Below are 23,298 nucleotides of genomic sequence, written 5' to 3' on the forward strand. Positions count from 1 at the left end.
AGAGCCCCTGAACAGCAGTAAATATTTAGTCTGTCAGCAGAATGGCCTCTGCAAATTCAGCACAGTGCCTAAAAATAGAGAACGACTGCAGAGCAAGGTGAGACCGTATTACTGGATCTTAACCACTTAAGCCCCGGACCATTTTGCAGGCCAAAGTCCAGACCACTTTTTGCGATTCGGCACTGCGTTGCTTTTAACTTTTAAGCGGTCGTGCGTCGTGGCTCCTAAACAAAAATTATGTCCTTTATTTCCAACAAATAGAGCTTTCTTTTGATGGTATTTGATCACCCATGCGGTTTTAAATTTTTGCGCTATAAACAAAAATGAGCTAAAATTTCAAAAAAAGCATTATTTTTTTACATTTTGCTATAATAAATATCCCCCCGAAAAATATATATAAAAAAAAAAACATTTATTTTTTCTCAGTTTAGGCCGATACGTATTCTTCTACATATTTTTGGTAAAAAAAAATAATTGCAATAAACGATTATTGATTTGTTTGCGCAAAAGTTTACAAAATAAGGGATAATTTTATGGCATTTTTGGGACCATTGTCATTTATACAGCAATCGGTGCTATACAAATGCACTTATTCCTGTGTAAATGACACTGGCAGTGAAGGGGTTAACCACTAGGTGGCAGTGTAGGGGTTAAGTGTGTCCTAGGGGTGTATTTGTTTCTAACTGTGGGGGGGGGGGGGGTGTGGCTGTGTGTGACACGTCACTGATCTCTGCTCGGATCACAGGGAGCAGAGATCGGTGACACTATCACTAGGCAGAATGGGGAGATGCTTGTTTACTTTAGCATATCCCCGTTATTCCTTCCCGTGAGGCGATCGCAAGTATCTCCATGGTGATAGAGTCCGCAGGATCCGCAATCGGACTCACGGAGGTTCCCACCAATGAGCGTGCCGCTGCCGGCACGCACGCGATGGCACGGCGGCAACTTTAAAGGGACGTATCTGAATGCCCGTTTACCTGTCCGTGCCATTCTGCCGACGTACGTTGGCGTATGCCAGTCGGCAAGTGGTTAAACCAGGGCTCGACAAACCCCAGGCGCCAGGTCGCCAATGCAACCAGAAATCGCGACCTGGCGCCTAAGCTGCCACCAGCCGACTCACTATCGATGCCCCAGACATGCAGCAGCATTAACACTGACTGCCGTCCTCCTCCCTCCTTCACACTCTGCAGCACCGCGCTGTGTGTGAAACTGACACGCAATGGAGAGAGGAGGATCTGTCAGCCTGATGTCGGGGTGGGCGGGACCCGGCCGGGGTGGGGGCGGGACCCAGCATGCTATCAAACACCAGCCAATGGGATCTGGGTGGGCCGCTACGTGTATGTGGCCCGCCCCTTTTCTTAAGCAGCCCAATCGTTGGCTGGTGTTTGATAGCTGCTGAGTCCCGCCCACCCCGACATCAGGCTGAAATCTGACATATCCACCTGTTACTTGTCAGTTTCACACCCCGGCAGGGTCCCGCCAGCTCCTCTGTTACATTTCAGTAACAGAGTGCTCCGTGTGAAACCTGCCAGTGCCAATCAGTGCCACCTGCCACCAATCAGTGCCAACCAGTGCCACCTCCAATCAATACCACCTGCAACCAACCAGTGCCACCTGCCAGCGCCAACCAGTGCCACCTGCCAGCGCCAACCAGTGCCACCTGCCAGCGCCAACCAGTGCCACCGCCAATCAATACCACCTGCCACCAACCAGTGCCACCGCCAACCAGTGCCACCTGCCAGCGCCAACCAGTGCCACCGCCAATCAATACCACCTGCCACCAACCAGTGCCACCGCCAATCAGTGCCACCTGCCACCGCCAATCAGTGCCAGTGCCAACCAGTGGCACCTGCCAGTGCCACCAATCAGTGCCTCCTGCCAGCGGCAACCAGTGCCATCTGCCACCGCCAATCAGTGCCACCTGCCACCACAAATCAGTGCCATCTGCTAGTGCCAACCAGTGCCACCGCCAATCAATACCACCTGCAACCACCACCCAGTGCCACCTGCCACCACCCAGTGCCAATCAGTGCCACCTACCAGTGCCACCTGCCACCGCCTACCAATGCCACCGCCAACCAGTGCCACCTGCCACCGCCTACCAATGCCACCAGCAACCAGTGCCACCTGCCACCGCCAATCAGTGCCACCGCCAATCAGTGCCACCTGCCAACACCAACCAGTGCCACCGCCAATCAGTGCCATCTGCCAGTGACAACTAGTGCCATCACCAACCAGGGCCACCTGCCATCACCAACCAGGGCCACCTGCCAGTGCCAATAGTGCCACTTGCCAGTTTCAAACCAGTGTCACCTGCCAGTTCCAAACCAGTGTCACCTGCCAATGCCAACTAGTGTCACCTGCCAATGCCAACTAGTGTCACCTGTCGGTGCCATCTGGCAGTTCCACGTGCCTTCCAGTGGCAACCAGTGCCACCTGGCAGTGCCAGCCAGTTCCATCTGTTGCCAGCCTTACTCTTTCTGGTCAGCCCATACCCCTGATGTAACAGCTTTTCAATGGAGTTATTGACTGGGTGCTCCATTGTGAGTTAGGGATAGGGGGTGAAAATTACTGGCCTTAACCTGGGAGCTGGAAAAAAAAAAACTGGCTCCTAACATTTTTAACTGGCTCCTAAATTCAAAGCAAATTTGTCAACCCCTGGGTTAAACAGTATAGACATTTATTTTTAATGGTTTACATAGCTATACCTGCAAAAGGGGCCAGCCTGAAGTAATCTAGCAGGACTTAATTTTCTGAATAAAGATCCATTTCAAAAGTGATACTAAAGTCTTGTTTTTTTTTTTTTTTAGTTAAATAGCAAACATGTTATACTTGCCTGCCCTGTGCAGTGCAGTGGTTTTTACACAGGGCAGCCTGGATCCTCCTTCTCAAATCCCCACCCCCCCCCCCCCCCCCCCGCTGGCATTCCTGGCCCCACCCTCCTGTTGAGTTACCCCACAGCAAGCAGCTTACTATGGGGGCACCCAAGCCAAGACACAGCTCCCTGGTGTTAATTCAGACACAGAGCCGTGGCCCGGCCCGGGCCCTTCTCTCCTTATTGGCTGACTGGCTTTCATGACAGCAACAGGAGCCATTGGTGCCACGGTGCTATTTCAGCCAATGCAGAGGGGAGTCCCGGGCAGCCCAGACGCTCCTACAACATCGCTGGATCGGGATGGTGCTCAGGTGAGTATTAGGTGGGCTTTTGCACACAGAAGGCTTTTTATCTTAATGCATAAAAAAACTTTCTGCCTTTAAATCACTTTAAGGACTTCCACGGGGGGGGGGGGGGGGGGGGGGGGGGGGCGGGGGGACAACACTATGCAGGTAGCACAGAAAAAGATGTCGGGCTGAAAGCTTATGAAGCATTTTATAATTAGGCTTCGGTAAATCCAAAATCCCATTGGGAAGTCTTCAAAATGTGAAAGAACCTACCTGAGAGTGGTTGCTGGAAGTTTCCATTTTTTCTTGTGATCGTTCTCTTGCTAACCTTGCAGCTTCTTTAACTTCCTGAAATTTGTCTGCAAACTGCGAAGAAAAAGAAAATAGAAAGGTTCACGGTTTCATTGCTGAAAACTGTTTTTTGAGCTTTCAGGAAAGAAGTGACCAATGCATATACAGTGGGATGTTTCTATGAAAGAAATTAACTGGGAATCAACAATACTGTACACACGGACTTCACTTTTTTTTTTTTTTACCAGTTTTGTGATTCAGTTGATAAGAGGAAGTGTTTATTGACCGTCATCGCATTCGTTGCTATAAAACAGAATCTTCATTAGAATTAGAAACAGAATTCATTACTATAAAACAGAATCTACCAACAGCTTTGCACAACATAATATCCATGTAGCGGCCACAACCCTTGCTGGGCGGCCTTGACTTATTGGGCTTACCAGTTACCTTCTCTCAGCCTGCTCTTCCACATCTAGGGGTTCCCAGGGTTGATACCCAATGACTTGAACACTGACACGGACCTTTAACAAAGGTTTTATTTTGCAGTAGTAACATCCAATAACACAGTCTCTCATGGGAACAGAGGGCACGGGTGAAGAACTCAGGCACCTTGAACTGGAGGTCTAGCAAAGTCTCCAATTCCACCCAGAGAGTAGCCACTCGCAGCTGGGTACTTCAAGGCTGAACAGATCTCTAGCCAGAGATCATGGCAGTCAGCACATTGACTCCAAACTTGAAGCAATCCTATGAACGTATAGAAGTTGTAACTAGGGTTGAGCAGGAACCTTTTTCCTCAGTACCTGGAACGTTTCCTGCCTCCTCAATGGTACTGGAAAAACGCGAATTCGTCAATGTCCTTCCCAACTCAGTAACCAGGCACTTCCCAGGATGCCACTTGTCGGCCCTCCTCCGAAGAGTCCTCCTCCAGTCACTTCCACGAGCTGTGGTGCCTCTCCAGAGAGCACACCCGGACACCTTGAATCCTCCCTCAGTTACAGCGCCTCGGACCAGCAGGGTCCGAGATTCGAGAACAGACGGATCCCTACCCCAGAGCAGGCAGGTCTATCAGGGGCCTCTAACCGCAACATGTTGCGGGATGTCGAACACCCCGTGACCGGGACCCCTCACGGGGCTATCCCGGTCCTGGAACCAGAACAGACCACAATTGGCCTCACAAATTCCTCTCTCCTCAACACGTGACCTACACATCTGAAGTACCTCTTCCCAGACTCCCTAGCGGGCCCGGCACTCCCACTGATTGGTTCCGAGAAGGTTGATACTCAAAACGTCCAACCAGGCCTGGTTCTGGCCTGTCATGTGCACCTCACTGCGCAAATGACCAGACAGAACTTCCAACACAGCCCAGCCAGACTGATGTTAAGGCCAACCTACGTAATTAACCCTCAGAACCCCTACTGTGCTGAGGCAAAAAACTAAATTTACATGCGCATGACATTTTGTCTAAAATCTCCTCCGCTACATCCACATATCAGAACTGAACTATTTTATTAAAACCCACCTTTGTATCTCTTCATAGGCATTCGTAGGTGGTGTGCCAGGTGTGCCTGGGCACACCCTAATCTCTATGTGCGGTACCCATTCACCCTACTGCCTGGGTACCCCCCACCCTGCAGTGCTGCTGGCTTCCCTACTCTCTGCATGTGGACTGCTGCATAGAGACCCAACACCCTTAGAGACTGTGATGGAACGTCCCCCACACTCCGCTTTCTGCTTCCGTCAGTATACTGCTTCCTAAGTCCTGGAACACGAGTACAATGGATCTGGCTATAGGAACCCCCAAGAACCAAACAACACCAGTCTTGGAGTACATGAGGAATGAAACTTTATAGGAAGCAATACAGGTCTTCTATACAGTAAAAGAGGAGGTGCATACCTCCTGCTCATATGACTCAGCTGCAGAAGTTCCTGGTGACGCCACAGATGTTGCTGGCAGCAAAACCCACGTCCCTGTCAGTATTGTGGGAGAAAGGTCAACTACCTCTTCTCTCCGGGAGGCTGAAGCTGCTGTTGGGCAGAGTCTGGCAGAGTCTAGCAGAGCTCTGCACTGTTGTCAGCACTTCAGCTTTGGAGATGGCAATCTCCAGAGTTTCCACTGCCGATTCTCTGGCATGCTGCTGAATGCATTCTAGCAGTTTCATGTATGCCCTTTCCATGTGCTGTTCCTTCCTTAGCAAATAGTCTAGATCAGGTTTAAGCTCTGAGACCCCCTGCAAGACCGCGCATAGCCTCTCTGAATTCTCGCAGGTCTTCAAGGGTAGGTTCCCCTTCATTGCCAAACAGAAAACAATCTGAAAGGCTCTCCCACAGCAGTCCAGGACCACCAAAGTCATATCCCTCCAGAGAGCATTCTGTTGCCTCCCCTAAATATCCCTGCTCTGTGTGCCATTGCAGAGCCCGATAATGATTGTCCAGCTCTATCTCCTGCTGGACCAGCCTGTCCAACTCAGTCACCCATTGCTCCGCTCTCCCAGGAATGCCATCCGCAATGCCTGTTGATCCCTGGCCCGTTGCTCTTGGGTTGGAAATCACTTGCCCTGTTTTATACCAGCGAGCTGGGGGGGGCTCCAATCCAGAGCTCCATCCGAATCTGCAGCGGCCCCGGAAACTCTGATGCCAGGTCCATATCCCCCCTGGGGTGACAGAAGTCCGCTATCTTGATCTTGGATCCAAGTGGAGGTTTGGATGTCCTAGACTGCAGGAAGCGTCCCACTGCTTGCCACCAACTGTGACGCTATGTCCCTACACTCCTCTTGAGTGCTTTCATCATATACCACTTCCTCCCAGTCTGAATATAGATATCAGATATTCCAACCGCTCCCAAGCACAAAACAAGACGACACTTGTTTAGTTGCTAATATGGACTCTTTAATAGAACCAGATTACAGTCTTTTTATACACTTAACACAAGGGGTTAGATAATGAGGTAGGGCTGCTCATGGATACTCCCCCCTCCTCTATACCAACAACTTAAAAGACAATTACATAATTAACATTTTAATTAAGACAGCACTTAAGGCAGCCTAGGTGACCAGACAGTTCGTCTCCAGAGGTCAATGTGATCAGTTCTTTCAATGACCATCTACGGTTCAAAATTAATAACCAAGAATAGTCTTTGGGCAAATCCAAGAAAACCTCACAAAGAGCACTGTCCCCACCCAAATGCCAGGGCCCATGATCGGTGGGCAAGAGGCTAACATTCAGTCTGCTCCAAAAGCCTCTGTCCTGGCTAGGTCTGTCACAGAGACCATCTAATGGTCCCCATGTGAGATTCACCATTTACAATATAATTCTCTCACATGCGTTTCCCCATTACCCATCAGGGACTGGGAAAGAGAACTGGGCCACCCACTCCTCGATGAAGACTGGGAAAAAACATTAAATTTAATGTTTAAATCAAGCCTATCTACCCAAATACAAACGAGAAATTACAAATTATTATCTAGGTGGTATAGATCTCCCGCTGGGCTACACAGGATGTTGCCATCACGCCCCAACCACTGTTGGTGCTGTGGGGGGGGGGGGGGGTGGTGACACAGGTACTATGATCCATATATGGTGGTATTGTCCTCAGGTGAAGCCATTTTGGAAAGCCATTTTCAACTGTGCTCTCCTATCATGGGTAAAACCTACCTGGAGCTACCAGAAGTGGCTCTGCTTTTTGTCCCCCTAGGCTTTGTGATGTCTGACAAAAAAAGTGCCTACTCCATTTCCTTCTTTCTACGGCACAAGAAATAATTACTGGACACTGGAATTTACCTACTGTGCCCTGTATTGGGAAATGGGCGGTCAAACTTAAACCATATAATGAGGATGAAGGCGCTTAGTGCGAGCTTACAAAAAAGGTACCCTAAATTTGAAAAACGTTGATATGCTTGGATTGAGTTCTGACTCTGACACACTGCTGTCTTTTTTGTGATATTTGAACCCATAGCGGGCACACATAGATGGACAGCACAGGAACCCTTGGATGGTCTGGGATTCCCATTTACCTCAATCTTACTTTACGCTCTCCTCCTTTTTTCTTTCTCATATTACCTTAACTCCAGCCCATGCCTCTTTTCTGGGTTAGACTGGTATGCACTAGATTACTGAATTCTATAAATTTGCGTTTTCACCGATTGTCTAATTTTGGTCATTATGATGTAGCAGCAGATATGTGTGAAAAATGAATATGTCGTCTCCGTCCACATGCCAAATGCATTTGTTGATGATTACTTCTATTCATTTTGCTTGGACTTACTCTGTGTAAATCTTGGAAAATGTTTGATAACCGTTATTCTTTACACACACACACACACACACACACAAGCAGCAAATATATGATAATGTTGGTGAGAATTGTTTTGTAGCTTGACTACCAAACACTCTCTAAAACCAACATTATAAAGAGAGAATTCAATAATACACTTATGACATTTTTCTGGCAGTATGGCCCCTTTAAAATTCCTGCACCAGAATCAAAAATCCCTGCTGCTCCTTTCAGTAGCTTTACCGACAAATTTGGCAGATACAGATTGTAAAGAACTAAGTGGTGCTATGGCTTCACTAAAAAAAAAAAAAAAAAAAAAAAAAAAAAGGAACTACAGTTTGTAAATACTCAAACTTGGCATACAGAGACAAGTAAAGTGCTTGTCCAGCCTCAGAGCACCTCCGAACGTGGTGCTCTCCCGAAATTCATGTATTCATTTCCAACAGGTCCATAAATCTGTCACCTGCAGCGGTATTAGCTGTGTGGAGACGGGGCAGAATTCTAAAGAGTTTATGAATTATTTAAGAATGTTCCCAATTTGTATGTACATTAAATGTGTTAACAGAAAATGTATAACATCTGGCTGGCCGAACACGATGGAATATGTCATTGCAAAACGTTAAAAGCTCACTCCGGAAACTGAATAACACTGGGCTAAATCTATAAAAACAAACATAACAACCACAGTTTTTCTCCATTTAATTACAGTAATGCAGACAGATCCTTTCATTAGCTCTGGTTTGCCGGTGAGAATTACATCTTGGAGCTCTTTCAGGAAATGAATGGGGAATTGGCACAGGTGTGGTTGACAAGCAAAAATCTAACAGGAGCCATTGTTAAAAGTTGTTGAACAGAACCTGCTGAGTCTGACACTTATTGATTGGTTGTAATCCCTGCAGCAGAAAAGGAAGATCAACAGGAGGCAAAACCTTGAGAAGCATGACATTTTAACTACATGCGCCCTAATGATCTTGAAGGTTGGTATATCAATTTTTAGCATTTTCAACCCAAGACAGATAAGTTAGGTCTGCAACAGTAGTGGATAATACAACAGCAAGAAACACAGGCTCTATGACTAAAAGAACTTCTGGAACAGTTACATATTAACATTTTGTAGATGAAACTCCATGAGTCAGTATAGCATTGCTTTAGTACCCCAAGTATGAGTTTTGCCATTGTTCAAGGGGAGTGGCTGGTGTTTTTTTTTTATTGGTGGGGGTGGAAAACAACTAACCCCCCCCCCCCCCCAGTCGGTCGATCATCCAGCCCCGCACTTACCCCATATAGGTGGTGGGCCGGCAGTGCTCCTATGGGTGATGGGCACCAGCTTCTATTGCCATCTTAAAGAAAGGCTTAATGCTCCAGCAATTTGAAACCGTGTCTCTGGACACCTGCAACCTGGGTCGGAATTTCAAAGGAACCATCTTGGCATCACGGCTTACTACTGCTGTGGCTCTGATGAAGAGGTCACTCCCTCGTAACACGTAAACTGTCTACTATCTATCTAATCTACTCCATCGTATCTATTTAATCTATCTAATCTATCAAAAGTATGGGAGGGTCCAAAATTTGTCCTGGCACGTACTACTAGGTGCACACTAAATTTAGCAGTATGTAGAGAAAAGGGGCATTCTTTTTTTTCCCCCCAAAACAGTGTTAAGAAATAAGTCGTATTAGAACAACATGGTTAACATATTTACTTTGTTACATTTATTTGGTTGTAATTTGGTGGACCTCAAGTCTTGGAACCATGAATGTAAAGTGGTGATTGTGCCCTTGGCACGTAGCTGTATGTGATGTAAGCACAGCTCGCAGTGTAGACGTACTTAAAACAAACAATTAAGTTATTTTTAGGGATGGGGAGCAGTGGGTTTAGTTTTCCTTAACCACTATTAGTTTTCTATGATGCGGTGGTTGCCATGGTAAAGACGAAGATAAGGAAATGCAGTCCGATTAACCCTCGCTTCTTCCAGCCTTGTAGCAATTATTACCAAGCTGGATATAATTATAGAAAACGTCAGCCTCTGTACCTGCTAGTTAATACAGCCCCTCGGGGAGTGTAACAATCCTGAATTCAAGCAAATATTTACGCTACTACTCTTTACGCTACTGATACAAGGGAGTTGATTTACTAAAGGTAAATGGGTTATTCACTTTACAAGGAAACTGCACTTTGCAAGTTAATTTTCCCTTTTAGCTTACTGAAATTAATGATGCAAAGAAGATCCAATTATGTTCAAGGGCAATAAAAACTTTTTTTTTTTTTTGCTTGCACATAATTGGATGATGGAAGTCCGCACAACTTCACAATATTCACCAAGTTAAAGAAGAAGTGAATTTCCTTTTACCGATAGGCAAGCCTATAATAAAGCTTACCTATAGGTAGTGTAACTATCTCCTAAACAGGCATCATTTAGGAGATATTTACATTACATGCAGCCAGTGACATCACTGGCGCATGCGCTCTGAAGGAACGGCGACCCATGCCATTCCTTCTGAGCCCTGTGCCGTGACCAGCGGCTCCCGTGTGCATGCGTGGGAGTGACATTGTCGCCGTTTTTAGCCAGTCACAGAGCTGGAGCCCACGAACCCAGAAGTAAGACGGGTGAAGATGGAAGCGGATGCGGATTTGACATCTCAGCACTAGAACAAACCTAACTTTTCTGTCTTGGTTTGAAAATGCTAAAAATTGATATCCCAACCTTCAAGATCATTAGGACGCATATAGTTAAAATGTCATGCTTCTCAAGGTTTTGTCTCCTGTTGATCTTCCTTTTCTGCTGCAGTGATTACAACCAATCAATAAGTGTCAGACTGAGCAGATTCTGTTCAACAACTTGTAACAATGGCTCCCGTGGACCATTTTTGCTTGTCGACCGCACCTGTGCCAATTCCCTATTCATTTACTGAAAGAGCTCCAAGATGTAATTCTCACCGGCAAACCAGAGCTAATTAAAGGATCTGTATTACTGTAATTAAATGGAGAAAAAACTTGGTTATTATGTTTTTCTTTTTTTATATAGATTTAGCCCAGTGTTATTCAGTTTCCGGAGTGAGCTTAAGTTTCACATAATGTGCAAGTATGCGATACTAGCAGATTATGACTTAACGTGCATGAAAAAAAAAAAAAAAAACCCCAGCAGTATACAACCGCTTTAATGGAAAAATGCCCTGGGAAAGTGCAAATCTCCTTGCAAAGTGAATAGCCTATTTGCCTTTAGTAAATCAGCCCCTAAGTGTTGGTAAATGAAGATTACCGTCTCATTGTAGATTACACATGAGAATGCTGTAATTCTTAACAGAAAGAACTTAAGTAAAGGTTACATGTGAAGTGCGATCTGGGGGGCATTTTGCAGTGCTGCTAATAGTCCTCTAAGCTTAAATGGAGAATATATCTTCATCCAGCCTGCGGTCTTCATACCTGAGAATTATTACAGAAAAGACACTTATGTATTCATTCTCAGCTCTGTGGAGACTATTTGGGAATAATGCTTCCCTGCAGCTGCAATAATGAGGAACAATACGAGAAATGTGGGTCATACTCTTAGAGAATTTTCTTCTCTGGCTTCAAAACACTCAGCACTAAGAACTCGCAGCAAAGAGAAGAGCACAATGACAGGAGACAACAGAGGAAAGAAATGGTGACCAGATGAGAGGCAGAAGATTGTGAGAAAATAGCTTAATATTTGTTATACAGAGGCAGCTTTGCTGGAGGACTGCAAAACACTAAGTGCACATAAATGGCACCATAGAATACCAAAAACATTCCGAACCTCCGTGACAAGGGCTGGAAAATAATAAAAGGAATCTGTCGGAAACATCTGATGGAAGCAGCCATTTACAAATGGACCCATTTCAGCATCATTGTAAGTGAATTGACTATGTTTGTCTTCACAATGGTCCATTGCACTAACGTTCATAGCTGAATTAATACAAAACCTGTGAAGTTTACTTTATTGTGGCATCCAGAATAAAGGATGCCAGCCTTTACCAAACACAACTGTATCAAAGCACTTATCAACCTGGTACAACAAGGTCTAAAAGTTGTATACGGGGAAAAAAAAAAAAAAAAAAAAAAAAATTTCTTTATTCTAAAACATGCAATTTTAAAAACAAAAAAATAAACAAAAACAAAAAACACAACACTTAAAATTAATAAAAAAACCTCTGTGTCTGGACCACATGCATACAACTAATCAATCGTCTGTATTGTGTCATGCAATAACTTCTAAGGTTGTGCAGAGAGTCCAGTCCATACACTGCAGAAGACTTCCAATGGGGCAGCACAGTGGCTCAGTGGTTAGCACTTCTGTCTAGCAGCAATAGGGTCATTGGTTCAAATCCCAACCACAATACTACCTGCCTGGAGTTTGCATGTTCTCCCTGCGTGGGTTTCCTCTGGGTGATCTGGTTTTCTCCCACAATCCGAAGACATGTTGGTAGGTTAATTAGCTCCTGTCTAAATTGGCCCCAGTATGTGTATGTATGAATGTGAGTTAGGGACTTTAGGTTGTAAGCTCTGAGAGCAGGGACTGATGTGAATGTACAATATATGTATAAATCACTATGTAAATTGACAGCTCTATATAAGAGCCTGTAATAAAATAAAGATAAAAAAATAGTTGTCCTCTGCAGCAGATAAACTTGTCATTTTCATTTTAACACAATAATCTCCTTCCTCGTTGTCCAATGACCTTCCCCCAGCCCTCCAACTGAAAGTCCATGGGAGAGGAGTCTACAGAATCCAGCCATTATATCCACAAACCTCTGTTCGCAGTTGCAATGCTTTGCGGGAGCACTTGTGAAAAAAATGTATAGATACACATTTTTTTTTCCTGTAAATACTTGTGATTTTATTATTTTTTGTAAAAGATTGCCTTTATAGAAGCAGCAGGGCTGTACAGAATGTTTTATTTTACATGTATGCAAAGGATAATGTGTCAGCTAAACTCTAGCTGCAGATATCTGATAGAGGCCTGATAAAGCCCTACTTGGTGCGCCAATAATGCCCACACACATTATTGGAGCACCAAGTAGGGCTGTTCTAACAGCCAGTAAAGTCATACTTGTATTGTTCTCAATGTACACAGGAGAAAGAAGCAGGAAAGTAGACAGGTTTATCTGAAGGAAAACTTGGGCAGGATGGATCAGATGCTCCATTCGTCAGGAACCATTCAGGCCTTATGTACACTGCTGCTGGCAAACGGACATTTAGGCTTCAGGTACACGGGACATTTTTCAACTTCTCCTGAACGATTTAACTTGACAGCCAGAAACCAGCATCTAAAAATAGGCGTGTAGTCGCATTTAGCTGTATGTGTCTAGAATCGCTTGGAAAAAAATGATCTGGGGAAGGGCAGTGTCCGATGTAGAGATCTGGGGAAGGGCAGTGTCCGATGTAGAGATCTGGGGAAGGGCAGTGTCCGATGTAGAGATCTGGGGAAGGGCAGTGTCCGATGTAGAGATCTGGGGAAGGGCAGTGTCCGATGTAGAGATCTGGGGAAGGGCAGTGTCCGATGTAGAGATCTGGGGAAGGGCAGTGTCCGATGTAGAGATCTGGGGAAGGGCAGTGTCCGATGTAGAGATCTGGGGAAGGGCAGTGTCCGATGTAGAGATCTGGGGAAGGGCAGTGTCCGATGTAGAGATCTGGGGAAGGGCAGTGTCCGATGTAGAGATCTGGGGAAGGGCAGTGTCCGATGTAGAGATCGGGGGAAGGGCAGTGTCCGATGTAGAGATCGGGGGAAGGGCAGTGTCCGATGTAGAGATCGGGGGAAGGGCAGTGTCCGATGTAGAGATCTGGGGGAAGGGCAGTGTCCGATGTAGAGATCTGGGGGAAGGGCAGTGTCCGATGTAGAGATCTGGGGGAAGGGCAGTGTCCGATGTAGAGATCTGGGGGAAGGGCAGTGTCCGATGTAGAGATCTGGGGGAAGGGCAGTGTCCGATGTAGAGATCTGGGGGAAGGGCAGTGTCCGATGTAGAGATCTGGGGGAAGGGCAGTGTCCGATGTAGAGATCTGGGGAAGGGCAGTGTCCGATGTAGAGATCTGGGGAAGGGCAGTGTCCGATGTAGAGATCTGGGGAAGGGCAGTGTCCGATGTAGAGATCTGGGGAAGGGCAGTGTCCGATGTAGAGATCTGGGGAAGGGCAGTGTCCGATGTGGAGATCTGGGGAAGGGCAGTGTCCGATGTGGAGATCTGGGGAAGGGCAGTGTCCGATGTAGAGATCTGGGGAAGGGCAGTGTCCGATGTAGAGATCTGGGGAAGGGCAGTGTCCGGCGGACTCTATCGTCACAGGGATACCCGCGATCGTCTCACGGGGAGGAAGAACGGGGAGATGCTAATTTAACAAGCATCTCCCCGTTCTGCCTAGTGACAGAGTCACTGATCTTGGCTCCCTGTGATCGGAGCAGAGATCAGTGACGTGTTATACACAGCCACACACCCCCCCCCACAGTTAGAAACACTCCCCAGGGCTCACTTAACCCCTACATTGCCCTCTAGTGGTTAACCCCATTCGCTGCCAGTGTCATTTACACAGGAATCAGTGCATTTGTATAGCACTGAATGCTGTATAAAATGACAATGGTCCCAAAAATGTGTCAAAAATGTCCGATGTCTCTGCCATAATGTCGCAGTCACGATAAAATAATATTTAAAAAAAACGCTGATCACCGCCATTACTAGTAAAAAAATATAAAAATAAAAAAAAATAAAAAATTAATAAAAATGCCATAAAACTATCCTCTATTTTGTAAATGCTATAACTAATAAACGCTAATTGCGATTTTTCTTTACCAAAAATATATAGAAGAATACGTATCGGCCTAAACTGAGAAAAAAAACAAAAACTTTATAAAATATTTTTGGGGGATATTATAGCAACATAATGTTTTTTTCAAAATTGTTGCTCTTTTTTTTGCTTATAGCACAAAAAATAAAAACTGATCAAATACCACCAAAAAAGCTCTATTTGTGGGGGGGAAAAAAACTATGCCAATTTTGTTTGGGAGCCACGTCGCACGACCACGCAAGTGTCAGTTAAAGTGATGCAGTGCCAAATCGCAAAAAGTGCTCTGGTCTTTGGCCTGCAAAATGGTCCAGGGCTTAAGTGGTTAATGTGTTCATTTGTTATTAACCACTTGACCACTGGGCACTTAAACACCCTTAATAACCAGACCAATTTTCAGCTTTCAGTGCTCTCACAATTTGAATGACAATTACTCGGTCATGCAACACTGTACCCATCTGAAATTTTCGTCCTTTTTTTCCCACAAATAGAGCTTTCTTTTGGTGGTATTTGATCACCTCTGCGTTTTTTATTTTTTGTGCTATTAATGAAAAAATACCGAAAATTTTGTAAAAAAAAGCATTTTTCTTCATTTCTATTAAAATTTTTTGCAAATAAGTAATTTTTCTTCATAAATTTGGCCAAAAATGTATACTGCTAAATGTCTTTAGTAAAAATAACCCAAATTAGTGGATATTATTTATTCTGCGTGAAAGTTATAGGGTCTACAAGCTATGGTGCCAATCACTGAAAATGTATCAATTTGATCACAGCTGATGTACTGACAGTCTATCTCATTTCTGGAGACCCTAACAAGCCAGTAATGTACAAAAACCCCCCAAATGACCCCTTTTTGGAAAGTAGACATTCCAAGGTATTTAGTACGTGGCACGGTTAGTTTTTTGAAGTTGTAATTTTTTCCCACAATTCTTTGCAAAATAAAGATTTTTTTTATTTTAATTTTTTTTCACACCAAATTGTCATTTTACCAGGCTATTTCTCTCACACGGCATATACATTCCACAAATGAAACCCCAAAATACATTCTGCTGCTCCTCCTGAGTACGGTGATACCACATGTGTTAGACTTTTACACAGCCTGGCCACATACACAAGTCCAACATTGAAGTAGCAACTTCAGGCGTTCTAGGAGCATAAATTACACATCTAATACCTCAACCACCTATTACACTTATGAAGGCCCTGGAGCACCAGGACAATAGAAACGCCCACAAAGTGACCCCATTTTGGAAAGCTAACACCCAGGTGGGCACTGATGGGCACAGGTGGGCACTGATGGACACAGGCGCCACTGATGGACACAGGCGGCACTGATGGGGCACTGCAGTGGCACAGGTGGCACTGATGGGCGCAGGTGGCACTGATGGGCGCAGGTGGCACTGATGGGCACAGGTGGCACTGATGGGCACTATAGTGACTTTGGTGACACTGGTGTGGCTCTGGTGGCACTGATTAGCACACAGATGGCACTGGTGGGCACAGGCGGCACTGGTGGGCACAGGCGGCACTGGTGGGCACAGGCGGCACTGGTGGGCACAGACGGCACTGATGTGGCACTGCAGTGGCGCAGATGAGCACTGATGGGCACAGGTGGCACTGATGGGCACAGGTGGCACTGATGGGCACAGGTGGCACTGATGGGCACAGGTGGCACTGGTGTGGCACTGGTGTGGCACTGGTATGCACTGTAGTGGCACTGGGGTGGCACTGGGGTGGCTCTGCTGGCACAGAGGTGGCACAGAGGTGGCACAGAGGTGGCAAAGGTGGCACAGGTGGCACAGATGTGGCACAGGTGATAGATGGCACTGGTCTGTCACTGGTCTGGCACTGTTCTGGCACTGTTGTGGCACTATTTGGGCACTGCTGGGCACTGCTGGGCACTCACGGTTATCTTTTATTTTCACTGGGATGTTCTCCTCTCCTCTCACGCTGCATCGGTGTGAGGAGAGGAGACTGATGACCTTAGCTTGACCCGGCAAGCCGAATTGTTTACATTTGTGATCGCTCCGTCATTGGACGGAGCGATCACGTGGTAAAGGACCGCTGCCATTGGTCCTTTACCGCGATCCGTGTTGCGCCGGGTCCCGTGAACTCGGCGAGCACGGATGTTCCGGCGTGCGCGCCCCAGGGGGGCGCGCACGAACGATTCTCCGGGAGGCCGTTAATTAACGGCCTCTTAGAGATAGCAAACCGACCTATAGCCGTTAATCGGCTATAGGCCGGTTATTAAGTGGTTAAGGGAGGACTACTCATTTGCATATAATGAAAATATTTGAAAATATTTCCAAAATTTGCACATACAAATTAAATGACTGGTCTCAATATTCAGGCTACGCTCTCTGGATTTAAAGTGGATGTAAACCCAATGTCAGCCTTTCTAAACTACTGCCATAGGGGTTTATCTGTAAGGATATACATGCCTCCTGCATGTAGCTTTACCTGTCAAATGCCTCCCCTCTGTCTGTTACGAGACCCAAAAAACTGCATATTCTGTGAGTGGGTCTGTTGTCTGGAGCTCGGTGGGTGGAGTTGTGATGTCAGTAGATTCCCCGTCCACCTCTACACTCCCCTTATCAATATGCATTTTCTCCTGTGTATTTCTTACACTGAACTTCGGCTATGATCTCTACATCCAGTGAAAAGACAGGAAAGTAACCACATGACTTCAGCATGCCCAATCATGCTGAGGTGGAGAACATCCAATTCTAGCAGAGCAGAAGAAAGGAGTGAGAGGGAATTAAAAAATAATGCATGTCTCTTAGGCTAGTACACGAGATATGTAAATCATCTGTCACTCACAGCAAGGGGGGGGGGGGGGGGGGGGGGGATTTGAAAAAGTTTTTCTCTGTTTGTCAAGATTTCTCTCACTGAGCAATAAAAGAGGATTGTTCAGAGATGGAATAACTCTTTGTGGCAAGACTGGGCTCAAATTATAGGAAATCGTATACTCTACATTATGACATCAAAAAAGAAATTCGGGTTTACATCCACTTCAAAAACAAATGGATCAGAATCGATGCAGATCATTTATTTTTTTATTTTATTATTATTTTTAATTATTGTTTTATTACTTTTTTTTTGGATACTTCGAAGTCCCAAACTATGGCAATATGGACGAATTTGTTGTTTTCATTAGAATTTATTTCTGATTAGTTGAAATTTGTTACCATTGTGCTTTGGATACATCCGAATCTATGAATAATGAAAATTTCTTATGAATTTAGACTCCTAACGAAACGCATCGCACGTGTTAAATTAGATGTACAGATTTAGATTCAACTAGACACGAACAAACTGAAGCCAAACTCTACCTCACTGCACTTACACTGTTACAGCCCCATTTTTTTTTTCTTTAGGATAAAGGATTTTACAAAAAGAAATAAAATCTGATCATTGTAAGCACCCCTGTCAGTAGTAAAAGGTAGGTTTCAACACCCTGATACATTTGCAGGACAGTTTTGTTCGGTTGAAAAACAACAGACTTACTAATCAGATCACCAGCTGAAATTAGAAGAAAGCTTAAAAAAGGGCAACCAATGCAGCCACCACATCTAAGAAGTGGTAGGTTGTAATATAATAAATGTTAGTTTTTGAGTTTAATGCCGCTTTCATTTTGTTCTTAAAGTCTTGTTACTTTTTAAAAATAGTAGAATTTAAAGAGGAACTCCACTTGAGAAAAAAATAACATTTTACAGTGTTGGGTGATCAATGTACAGTACAAGGGTAGTAACAAAACTTTGTTGCAGATTCCAATGCTGAAAGTAATGCTGAAAAATGCCCCGTACACATGATGAGATTATCGGACGAATGACCATCTGTTTTTTTTTTTTGCATACTAATCTCAGATCGAATCTGACGAGTTTACTAAAGTCCCGAAAATTTCCATACGGCAGAAAAAAAAAAATTTGGAAGCGATGTCATGTGTTGTAATGCATTTGTATTGCATCTTCAAATGATAGCTGTAATGATGAAACGAAAATCGTATGATCTGGCATTGTGCACGTCCGATAGAATAATATTGGATGAACTGTCATGATTGGCTCTCAAAAGCTCTGTACTAATGATCCGGTTATCGCACAAGTGCTTCGAAATCGGCGTTTTCCATATGATTTTCTGATCGTGTGTACGGGGCATAAATCTGCGTGTTTGTCTGTGTCCATGTGGGAAAGTGAGTCGAATGGGAGGTGTTTCATAATTATCAACTAGCTGTAGCACCTGCAGGGCTCTAATGAGGAAAGCGGCAAGGTTTGCATCAGTTTAGATGCAATTTTCTATTGGGAGTATCTCACCAAAAATGAAATTTTTGTTGCAGAGGATGCCTGATATCTGACTTGTATCTTAGCGTAGACTTCTGCAAAATCAGTGAGCCGATCACACAAGTAGGAAATTATGTTTCGGAGGGGCATTCTGTGTACAGAACACCTCCAGGTAGCCATATTGAATTTTAAAGGGAAAAACACTGCGTTATGGTAGGGAAATGATAAAGGTAACTAAAGGACAGCCACTGACACTCAAACAAAGTTCAGTGAATATAAGGTAACAAATAGTGTAGCGCTAGGTAGGTGAAAAAAGTGTCAGTAATGAAACTGACAATATACCGCACATAAGTAATAAAATATGCAGTTACGTGAAAAAATCAAATATAAGTTCACTAGAAATACAAAATAAATAAAAATGTGTAGGTACTGAAAAGTATCGATAACTAAAGTGTGAGTCCCAGTGAATAAAGTCCACATATATTAAATGGTAAACAAATGTTGTGGTTAATCTTCCCAACGAGGAGATCAGGCAATCCACAGATCAGGTAACACCAAAGATAACGGCTTGTCTGAAGTGGCTTCAAAGAAATGGTTAAATACTCTTACCAGAGAGGATGGACTCATCTGTCATACGACGGTTGAGTCAACAGCGCTTGAGGTCCAAACATGGAACCAATAGTGAGTTGATAGTAGTCCAAGTGGATGGCTCAGCGGTCTCCAGTTTGGGAGGACTTCCAATGTTGAAAGGCTGTGGTATACGTCTCTCAGGGCGACAGGGTCCAATTAGTCGTGTTGGGGTGCCAACCCCAAATGCGGGGGATGGTCCGCAAAAAGGAAAAAGAAAGGAAAAAAGAGGCTCCAAATGGTGCAGATCAGATGATAACCATTGGGTTTATTTAAAAAAAAGTCATAAAAACTATAACGCGTTTCGACAGCATAGGTCTTCAACTGTTGAAGACCTATGCTGTCGAAAAGCGTCGGGCTTGCATTTGGCACCCCACATTGCTTTTTTTAATATATTTTTTGTGATCACATGTCATAATTTTGTTATAGTTTTTGACTTTTTTAAAATAAACCCAATGGTTATCATCTGATCTGCACCATTTGGAGCCTCTTTTTTCATTTCTTTTTCCTTTTTGCGGATCATCCCCCGCATTTGGGGTTGGCACCCCAACGCGACTAATTGGACCCTGTCGCCCTGAGAGACGTATACCACAGCCTTTCAACATTGGAAGTCCTCCCAAACTGGAGACCGCTGAGCCATCCACTTGGACTACTATCAACTCACTATTGGTTCCATGTTTGGACCTCAAGCGCTGTTGACTCAACCGTCGTATGACAGATGAGTCCATCCTCTCTGGTAAGAGTATTTAACCATTTCTTTGAAGCCACTTCAGACAAGCCGTTATCTTTGGTTTTACCTGATCTGTGGATTGCCTGATCTCCTCATTGGGAAGATTAACCACAACATTTGTTTACCATTTAATATATGTGGACTATTTTCACTGGGACTCACACTTTAGTTATCGATACTTTTCAGTACCTACACATTTTTATTTATGTTGTATTTCTAGTGAACTTATATTTGATTTTTTCACGTAACTGCATATTTTATTACTTATGTGCGGTATATTGTCAGTTTCATTACTGACACTTTTTTCACCTACCTAGCGCTACACTATTTGTAGCCATATTAAATTGCATTTTACAGAAAATGACAGAGCTGCAGATTGAAAAGGAAAGGTTTTTAATGACATTCAATCACAATATGACTTGTGTCACAATTGTATACATTATATTATTTTTTTCATTATTTGCGGTTTCTTTTTTCCCCACGAAAGTGGAGTTACTCTTTAAATGTTAGAGACATTTACAAAGATTACATTAGACAAAGTAGGTAAAAGAGTCGGGGTACATCTGCACATTTCTTGAATAATTTTCTAAATGGAATTTTTCAGCTTCCTCTAACCGGGAACTTCATTTTTACAATCGAGGAAAAAAAAAAAAAAAAAAAAAAAAAAAGAAGCCCGAGTGCAGATCAGGAAACCGAACACAACACTTGCCATAAACCCGTAGAAAGTATCTGGTAAAAAATAAGACAAGCTGCTTCTAATGAATGTAGGAGGACGTATGTGAGATGTTCTGTCAAGTAGGAGGTTGCTATGGGAATTACTTGCTGTGTTATTTCCAAGCCGCAGTCGTCATAATCCACCCAGACTATTTTAGGTGCCTTTTTCCTTCTTTTACAGCTTGTATTTCATACGTTGTCCCCTCTGTCCTATTTGAATTTTTATTATTTTAATTTAATTGTACATCAAAAACATAGAAGAAAGGAGCAACTGATTACAGGTTCTGCAAATTAGAACTTGAAAACGATTAAGAGATGAAATCCCTTTTTTATGAGCACATAAGATACAGAATAGAAAAGGAAGAGCGGAGCATTTACAGAATAAACACAAATAATACACTTGGTTTTAAATCATGTTCTTGCGTTTGTTGGTGTCAAATTCTTTTTTATGCTACACCTGTCTTAACATGGCCCATTCCCACCAACGTCCTGGCTAAACCACTTCTAGTTTGGCTCAATTCACCTGCATGTAAAAATCAGCATTTTTTTGCCAGAAAACTACTTAAAACCCCCAAACATTATATATTTGAGGCCTTGGAGAATAAAATGGTGGGCGTTACATTTTTTATAATGGGACTGATGTGCACATTCGCCTGGGGGCATTTTCATTTTTATCTTTTATATTTTATGATCACAGACATACCCCACTTTTAAGTACACAATGGGACAAGAGCATGTATGTAAAATGAAAATGTACTTAAAGTGAAGCAATTCCCCTTTTCACTTCTCAATGCATATAAATACACTAGCTCTATGGAAAATCTTGGTCAGCTTGACATGGGACTGCTCCCAGGTTTTAACATTGGCGTCTATGGAAAATCTTGGTCAAATTAACATAGCACTGCTCCCAAATCATAAGCAAAGGGACACCAAACTTGGGGACCCAGGAATCCGACATGGTGGATTACCTAGACAAGCTGGCTGACCACAAAAATTGATATGTTGTAGCCTTGGGTCGCCTCTAGGTGCTCCCCAAGTTTGGTGTCCCTGTCACCTATGGTTCAGGAGCAGTGCCATGTCAAGCTGGCCAAGATTTCCCAAAGATGCCAGTGTTAAAAACCGGAAGTAGTGCCATGTCAAGCTGACCAAGATGTCCCATAGAAGCAAACGTGGCCGTACTTGTGAGTATATGTAAAGTAAGGGTACACAAACCGAGTTATGCCCGTATTATTTATTTTTAAAGTAATAAATAAATGAAAGAACCTTTTAATTTTTTTTTGATCAACATTATTGCTATCACAAGGGTGGAACAACAGCCCTTGTGATAGCATGGGCCGTGACAGGTCCTCTTTATGGAGAGATCTGGGATCTATTAGACCCTAGACCTCTCCTCCAAAGCAGCTGATCAGACATCGAGTAGTCTGATCGGCTGCTTCACTGGCCGGTACCAGGCCATTAAACAAAGTACCAAAACCAGGCGTGATGAAATCCTTATCACTTCCGGTTTCTAACATCACAGTAGAGGATTGGGAAATTTGGTTTCTACCACTCTTCTCAGTGAAACAAGGTGTAATTCGGCAAGACTGTGTAGAGTTGTTGTGCCACATCCAATAACGAAACTACATCAATAAAAGACCTCTAGTGGTGGACTTTAACGGCACGTACAACCAAAAATTACAAATAGGAACAATTAACTTTCTTTATTGAAATGGTATAAAAAAAAATCACAGAGTTGATACATATCATAGGAGTTTGTAACAGTAGCAGAAACGCATTACTTATACAGAATCGACTATAGAAGCGATCACCCTGCGCGTTTCGGGAGCTGAAATAGTCTCCTTCACTCTTCTCAGTGAGTGCAACAGAGGTGGTTGCATCCCTGCCGGGCTCGGTAAAGGCAAAGACAGTGCCGAAAGCGGCAATCGGGAGCTTTCCGTTAGCCGCTGGTAACTGTGCATGTATGCATGTGTGTGTATGTGCACTAATGCACTCAAATAAGCGCCCACTTGGTGCCAAGGCACACCTGCTGAGAGGCTGCATGTTTGTGTAGGGTCAACGCCAAGAGGTTAAAGAAGAATTCCAGGTATGTATCTTTTTATATACATTTACCTTAATTGGCCAATCCCTCTAGAAGCTGGAAACCAGCTCTGCACAGGCGCCATTCAGAGAATGCTTTGCATTTTCTCAATGAATTCATAGTGTTCCTTGATTGGATGAGGTGGAGAGAGAAATCTGTGATGTCACAATCTTTGCCTTGTCAACTCAGAGAATGCAGTACATACATTGAAAAAATGGAATGCATTCTCTGAATGACACGCTGGCCAAGCGGCCAACAGTTATGGACAGAAGAGAAATCATGCCCCACTGTTGGCGTCAGTAGGAGGGATAGCGCCCCACTGTTGGGCGTCACTAGGAGGGATAGCGCCCCACTGTTGGGCGTCA

General features: G+C 44.1%; 1 protein-coding gene across 1 annotated transcript in view; it reads right to left on the minus strand.

Annotated features, from left to right (window-relative positions):
- The window catches only part of HOMER2 (homer scaffold protein 2), a 315,280-nt gene that overhangs the window by 144,602 nt on the left and 147,380 nt on the right, over nt 1–23,298 (minus strand). The window contains exon 4 of the mRNA XM_077472968.1: nt 3,436–3,528. Within this exon, the coding sequence (XP_077329094.1) occupies nt 3,436–3,528 (93 nt within the window). The remainder of the gene's footprint in view (nt 1–3,435; nt 3,529–23,298) is intronic.

This window comes from Lithobates pipiens, unplaced genomic scaffold (genome assembly GCF_037356315.1).
Source record: "Lithobates pipiens isolate NorthernLeopardFrog02 unplaced genomic scaffold, aLitPip1_a1.2 Scaffold_8, whole genome shotgun sequence".
Lineage (NCBI taxonomy): Eukaryota > Metazoa > Chordata > Amphibia > Anura > Ranidae > Lithobates > Lithobates pipiens.